The 7589-nt window shown below is 45.9% G+C and overlaps 1 protein-coding gene across 1 annotated transcript in view; it reads left to right on the top strand.

Annotated features, from left to right (window-relative positions):
* Window positions 1–1690: 1690 nt before the first annotated feature.
* The window catches only part of DYNC1H1 (dynein cytoplasmic 1 heavy chain 1), a 45069-nt gene continuing 39170 nt past the window's right edge, over window positions 1691–7589 (top strand). Inside the window, exons 1-6 of the mRNA XM_027637564.1 lie at window positions 1691–1995; window positions 4578–4665; window positions 5271–5444; window positions 5687–5942; window positions 6859–7045; window positions 7216–7487. Of these exons, the coding sequence (XP_027493365.1) occupies window positions 1725–1995; window positions 4578–4665; window positions 5271–5444; window positions 5687–5942; window positions 6859–7045; window positions 7216–7487 (1248 nt within the window). The 5' untranslated portion in view covers window positions 1691–1724. The remainder of the gene's footprint in view (window positions 1996–4577; window positions 4666–5270; window positions 5445–5686; window positions 5943–6858; window positions 7046–7215; window positions 7488–7589) is intronic.

The following is a 7589-nucleotide window of genomic DNA, read 5'->3' as shown; positions in this document are numbered from 1 at the left end:
AAATCAGTGTTTTGTCAAGGTTCAACTGGACTCATAAACCCTTTAGGAGCCTATGTGAGCATGGCATGCTTTTTCCCTTAGTAGAAATGGAGGAGCCAGGGCATGTGGCTGAGCTTTCAGGATTCCAGTATTGTAGCTGGACCTAGACACTTTTGCTGAGTTACACTTGTATAGTGGCTTACAACTCAGGACTTTCTTTGCCAGGCAGGATGTTTCGCCCCAGCTTCCTTCTTGTGCAGTACATCTGACAGATCCTGGGCCTGAGGGTCTCTGCATTTCCCTGTTTATCTATCTGAGGAAATGTATGTGGGGTTCAAGGCAGTTTTTGCTTCTCTTTTGGGGGCAACATTCCATTTTCCACCTACATATGAGCAAAAACTGGAGTTTCAGTCTGTGGGTCACCCGCCATCCCTAGTGTACTTTTAGGGAGTCAGTGGAATTGCTTTGGGACTTCACAGCCCCCTCTCCAAGACACATTCAAATGCCAGCCAGGACCAGGGGAGGAGGGTACTTATTTGGGCACAGAGAACTGGGATCATCCATCTCAGTAGCAGTTAGTTGAACTCATCTAATACCTTGATCAGTCAAAGACACTGGGATGTGGCAGCTGTAAAAGACCTTTAAGAACTTTTAAAAATTAGATTTACTTTTTAATTAAAGTCCCCTTTTTCAGTGATGTGCTTTTGCTCCTTGTGTGTCCTTTGTGTTTGGGAAACAGTCTCACAAAAGACTGGGATTAATGGTTTGGGTGCTGGATTCATTAAAGGATAATTGCAGGGCTGGCTGGGCTGGGTATATAAAGCCCCCCCGAGGTACAAGAGTCGGGGGTGGCTCTTCACTGAAGAAGCCTTGCAGTTGGCCTGCTGCTATCTTCGTGGGAAAATGTCACTTGTGCCATCTGTTAAGGCTTCTGGGTTAATTTTCCACGTGAAATAAACATTTTTTATTTGGACAAATGAGCCTCGGAACTGCTTTGTCTTCCAGGTCCTGGGGCGGCGGCAGCAGCAGAACACGTCTCGCCCGGGCGGTGCTGCCAGGGCGCCGAGGCCTGGATGTGGGGGGAGGGAGGGGGGAGGATTTTCCCCTTCCCGCTCAGATCCGCCCTCTCCTTCCAGAATAAATCACTTGGATAAAATCCTTGCTGAAGGATTTCCTGAAGGGAATCCTCCAGTACCTGAAGGGAGCCTACAAGAAAGATGGAGGGGGGACTTTCACAAGCGCATGTAGTGACAGGACAAAGGGGAGATGCATTCAAACCAAAAGAGAGTAGGTTTAAATGAGATATGAGGAGGAAGCTTTTTGCTGTGAGGGTAGTGAGGCACTGGAATAGGTTGCCCAGAGAAGCTGTGGATGCGCCATCCCTGGCAGCGTTCAAGGCCAGGTTGGGCTTTGAGCAATCTGGTCTAGCGGAAGGTGTCCCTGCCCACGGCAAGGGGGATGGAACCGGATGATCTTTAAGGTCCCTTCCAACCCAAACCATCCTGTCATTCTATAAATAGAATAGCGAGGCCGCGGGGAGGCGGGAGGAGCCGGCGGGAAGCAGCGGGGAGGCGGGGGAGCCGCTCGGAGGCTGAGGGAGGCGGGCGGGGCGGAGCGGGCCGGGCCGCCCGTCCCAGGCTCCCCCGCGGCGCGGCCGGGCGGGGCTCGCAGCGCGGCGGGCGGGCTCAGCCGGGGCGCGGTGGGGCGGGCGGAGCGCGGCGCCGGCCCGTGTCCTCTGCCTCGGCATGTCTGACTCCGGCGGCGGTGGGGGCGGCGGCCCCGGCGGCGAGGAAGGCGGCATGGAGGTGTCGGGCTCGGCGGTGCAGAACGTGGCCGACGTGTCGGTGCTGCAGAAGCACCTGCGCAAGTTGGTGCCGCTGCTGCTGGAAGACGGCGGCGAGGCGCCGGCGGCGCTGGAGGCAGCGCTGGAGGAGAAGGGCGCCCTGGAGCATATGCGCAAGTTCCTCTCCGACCCGCAGGTCCACACGGTGCTGGTGGAGCGCTCCACGCTCAAAGGTAAGGCGGCAGCGGGGCCGCCGCCGTGGCAAAATGGCCGCGGCCGCCCGGAGCCGCCGCCCTGCCGCGGGTGGGAGGGGCGCGCCGGCCGCCGCGGGGCCGCTCCGCCTCAGCACGGCCCGGCCGGGCACCGCGCGGGAGAGGGAGAGGGAAAGAGAGAGGGAAAGAGCGGGCACGGCGCGGGATGGGGGTCGGGGTTGGAAGAGAGCGGGCATGGCGCGGGATCGGGGTCCGGAGAGGGCGGTGGCAGCAGAACCCGGGCGGCGGGCGGGTCCCCGCTTCTGCCGCCGCCCAGCCCGGCCTCCGCCGCCGCCTTTGTTCCTGGGGCCCGGAGGATGCTCGGCGGGGCTGTGGGCGCAGATCTGGGCGTGCTGCGGCTGCGTCCGCCCCTGCTTGGGGAGGCTCCGAAGGTGCTTCGTCAGTCGGCTGTGGGTGCCGCAGGCTGCTGGGGAAGCGGCCTCCTTCTGGGCGAGGCAGGCAGCGGCACTGAGACGAACTAAAGCGCCAAAACCTCGGATAAAAGGAATATAAATACCCTATACCTGAATAGGCTTGTAAAAAACGTCGTGTCATGGTTAACTAGCGAGACCCCGAAACTGACAAACGCAGATGTGGACCTTGCAGTGCCTTTGTTTAGGTACCACAGCTCGGTGGCTGTGCTGCTTGTGCTCGGAACCGCATCAAGTGCTGCATTAAATAAATACTGCAGCTAAGCTGAGACTCTGACTCGAATATCTTTGTTCTTTACATGCTGCTGTTACCATTTATTTCGAAAATTGTCAACAAATGTGTTGCTAAATAGGCTCTTACTGTCACAGAACGCAGCCTAATGAACAATGCCAAAACACGACTAGGCTTCATCAGTAATGCAGACTCTTACTATTAAACAAGCCCCTGCAGTCTGTAAATGTAAATACCTGCCTGCCAGCGTGACCTTGCAAATTTTAATATTAAGCTTCTGGATCTCTACTCCTAGTGTGCTGATGGTTCCATTCCTGTAGATATATATCAAATCTTAATATAGTCATACTTCATACTGCATTATTTAACATGTCAACAGCCACAGTTTAACATAATGCATGTATGCTCTGCAGTTGCTGCTCACTGAGGGAAGCATAAATGAGGTTCTTCTGTTTGCTCTCTATTCACTATAAGCTTAAGATGTTGCTTAAAAATACCCTGTCTTTGTTTATCTTATGCCTGTTTCCACTGATTATCCTTCTGCTTCCCCTTCCAGAGTTTGAGACTTCTTTTTCAGCGGGGTTAATTTTCTAGAAGGGAACAAAAGAACAACTGTCTTTATGAATTCATGATACAGTATTCAATAAGATTTAAAGAAAATCCATTGAATATTAATTGGCTATGCAGATGATGTCTGCATTTGTCCCGTGCCTGGCTCATGAAGTCAGTTATCCTTAGTTCAGGTTGGAAGGATAAATAAAAGATAGTGGTGATCAGTTAGCTCCATGCTTGTGGCATACATATTGTTATATATATGTATGTGTGTGGTTAAAAAGAAATTGAGACGCTCATTACGTGTTTCAGATGCCAAATACTGATTTACAATACGCAGAAGGCATTTCTATCTGTGTCTTCTGGTTTAATAGCAGTTATTTGGACAGAGTGGATTTTCTGATTGGCAACCAGTCTTCAGACTTAACAAATCTGGAACCTCCACCAGCATATGGAGATCTTTTCTCTGACACTGTTAAAAGCAATGTTATTACTGAAGCTTGTCTGTGGACTACATAGCACGACGTAAATTAATGATTACAATGAAACAGAAGCCATGTTTCTGAGTAATGAAAAATGCTCTCTGGTATCACCAGCTACCCAGCCTGCCAACAGCTTTCATACAGGTTCCTGTGGTGTCTAGTGCAGTGTTGTTCTTTGACCAGGCTTCTGGTCCTCGGGATCACAACTGTGACGCCCTGAGGCTGTATCTGCTAAGAGGGTATGAATGAAATCAGGATGAGAGTCTACTGCAATGTGTCCAAAGTGTCCCCCAACAGGCAGTAACCTTCTGCACTGAAATCACTGCATTGCAGCACTGCATCCACAGCAATTACATCATCTGTGATGCATTGGCTGTGGTAATGCCTGAGTACTTCCCATAGCTTGGCCTTTTGTTCTGTCAAGAGGTGGTTTTTTTGTTCAGAGACTTAATTTCCTAATCATTTTCAAAGGAAAAGTCTGAAAATACAAAGCCACCTTTGAAAGAAAAAAGCAGCTGTTTAATGTTCTTGCTGAAATGTAATTATCCTGGCAGCATATCTCTACAAGTAAATGCACATTCTGTAATGCAGATTTCTCTCTCAGAATACAAGTTATAATTCACTTGTTGTAATGTTTTATTGTTTTTTAATAGCAACCTAAAAAAGTTAATGGAGTTCGTTAAAAAACAATGAACCCATTCTGAATCTGAGAGATATTGCAAAGCTACATTTGACCTAGTTTAGTTAAGTAAGTTGATGTGGAAATTAAAGGTCAGAAAATAGCCTGATAATAGCAGAAGATGGTTGAGAGCGGGTGGCAGATGCGTTGGAAATGAAGCATTTCTTACACAGTATATTTTTTTGCAGAGGATGTGGGAGATGAAGGAGAAGAGGAAAAAGAGTTTATTTCCTACAGTATCAGCACTGACATTCATTATGGAATAAAGTCAAACAGGTGAATTAGTAAAATAGATTTAACATTTCTACCCTATGAATGTAAAAACCTGCACAAGTAGATTTACCTACTTTACCTACAAATTTACCTCCAATTTACCTAGTGCTTTCAGGCAGTATTTTTATTCAAGTGGGGCAATAGCTTTTCAGAGTGGAGGCTCTGATAAAATAAGGGTGTGTCATGAGGCTGAAAGGAACAGACTTAGGACTTCTAACTCTGCAGTTAAAGAACAAAGTTTTATTTGTTTGGCATACATACAAATGTAACAGATACAACTTGGGTTCAATAATATTCAGTTATGTCTGACTCTTAAATATTTGTCACTTATCTTGATGTATATTGGGCTCTGAAGCTCTGTAAAATGTGTGCCTCTTCAGTGTGCCCTTGCTTCAGAGTCCTTATTGGCAGTTCAGTTTGGCTGATTGCTGAAGTATAAAGATGTATTTATTTGGAAGACTTGTATTCGACTCTCATAGAAGAAAGATTATGAAGTATGATGATACAGATTAGCATTTGACTGCTAAACTTGCAGTCAGATTAAAGCTGTTCTAACTGTTGCTTAAGTTCCAAATGATTGGTTAGTAACTCTGTTCTCTGTTCTGCAGCCTGGCGTTCATTAAACGTACACCAGTGATCGATGCCGACAAACCAGTGTCTTCCCAGCTCAGAGTGCTCACTCTCAGTGAAGACTCTCCGTATGAAACACTACACTCTTTCATTAGCAATGCTGTTGCTCCCTTTTTCAAGTCCTATATCCGAGAATCTGGCAAAGCAGACAGGTAATTCAGTAGAAATACTACATTTCTGTGCTAATGAATTGAACTAAGTGTTTAATGCAAAAAAAAAAAAACCAAAACAAACCAAAGCAACTCCTAAAGGTGAGTCATGTTAAATTGTTTAGGCACAGAGTTGCACATGATGCTGTTGCTGACTCTTGGAAAGCAGTTCAGATGATGGCCTGAGTGTGTTGTGTATGGTTTTTGGTTTGGCTTCTTATACAGTAATATCTGTGCCTTTTCAGGGACGGAGATAAGATGGCTCCTTCGGTTGAGAAAAAGATTGCAGAGCTTGAAATGGGCCTCTTGCATTTGCAGCAGAATATTGAAATTCCAGAGATCAGTCTGCCAATTCATGCAACCATTACTAATGTTGCCAAGCAGTGTTATGAACGTGGAGAAAAACCCAAGGTTACAGACTTTGGTGAGAAAGCTGAGGATCCATTGTTCCTCAATCAGTTACAGTCTGGAGTCAACCGCTGGATTAGAGAAATACAAAAGGTAAAAAAACAAAACCAAAACAAACCAGAAGAACCCAGAAAAACAACTAAGTGCTAACCTTTGTAGTACGGTATAGCTTCTTCACAGTTTAACTGGTAAAGTGTTGCTTCATGCAGGATGCTCTGAAGATCTGAGACTAGACCAGTTTTCTGAGTCACCAGAGAGACTATTCTAAATTAGGCTAAATCTAGTCTAGAATTAGGCTAAACTTCGTTTAAATTTGGAGTCTAGTCTAAATTGTTCTACAAATAGCTGAGAGCATGACTGTTTTATACATATTGTAGTAGACTTAAGTAACTGGCAATAATCTTGTGAATTTTGTAGCTGTTCTTAAAACCTTTTCAGCAGATTGAGAGAAACAGGTCTTGTTGGTTTGGTTTTTTATTTCCTCTGGTGCATCCACAACTGCATCACAGCAGTTACTCCAACCCTATCTTGTAATCTCATACTGCTGCCTGTTACTCTTCAAAAGAACTGCTCTTACTCAAAAGTAGCATCTCATATACTACTCTGGATTTTTTCCCTCTGTAAACACATGTTGCTCTTGGAACAGTGTTGCTTTGTCTTACTTGAGAGCTAAAACATCTGTTATCCTGCCTGGCTCATCTGTCATTAACCAGAATACAGACACTGATCAGGAAAGCAGGCAGGTGACGTTTTTAGGCCATGCTGAAAATACTACATGAGGGTCCTAAAACTCACCTTCGGGACCTCTGGAATTAAACTTCCTCATGTGTTGCATGCAGTTCCTACACTTTTCACAGAATGAGTGCCAAAACTGTCTGAGGTTGGATTATTAAAACCTAGCAGATATTACATGTTTCAATTATATTTAGCAACAGCAAGCTTTTACAGTTGGAGCATGTAAATTAAATGCTTTTCTCCCTCCCTTCTCTTTCTCTCTATTACTTTGAAGGTGACCAAATTAGATCGAGATCCTGCATCAGGCACTGCATTACAGGAGATAAGCTTCTGGTTAAATTTGGAACGGGCTCTGTACCGCATTCAGGAAAAACGTGAAAGCCCAGAAGTTCTTCTGACTCTCGATATTCTAAAACATGGCAAACGTTTTCATGCAACCGTCAGCTTCGACACAGACACGGGTAAAATACCTTTTCAGTAACATTTTTCACAAATGTCCTACGGAACTTAAGCTGTTACAAAATTTGAGCACTGTGGTACATAGAACAACACTGGTAGAGGAACCTTGGTCTAGTTACAGCTACAGATTTGGTTAATGAAATAAGTTACATTCAGAATCTTTTTCGTTTAGGTCTAAAACAGGCACTGGAAACTGTGAATGACTATAATCCGCTGATGAAAGACTTCCCACTGAATGACTTGCTGTCTGCTACTGAACTGGACAAAATAAGGCAGGCCCTTGTTGCAATATTTACCCATTTGAGAAAAATCAGAAACACAAAATATCCAATCCAGAGGGCATTGCGTTTAGTGGAGGCCATTTCAAGAGATCTGAGTTCTCAGCTACTTAAAGTGTTGGGAACCAGAAAACTCATGCATGTTGCCTATGAAGAGTTTGAAAAGGTATGTTCATGGTTTTGTGGTACTGGTCACTGTATTTTTGCATTGATCAGTGACTTTCTGGAAGCGTTTCATTTGGGAGCTGAAGTTCCCATTCTAAAACTT

This window comes from Corapipo altera, unplaced genomic scaffold, assembly GCF_003945725.1.
Source record: "Corapipo altera isolate COAL_440 unplaced genomic scaffold, ASM394572v1 23, whole genome shotgun sequence".
In the NCBI taxonomy this organism is placed as follows: Eukaryota; Metazoa; Chordata; class Aves; order Passeriformes; family Pipridae; genus Corapipo; species Corapipo altera.
Note: the sequence above shows the minus strand (reverse complement) of the source record. Positions and strands in the feature narration are given on the sequence as shown.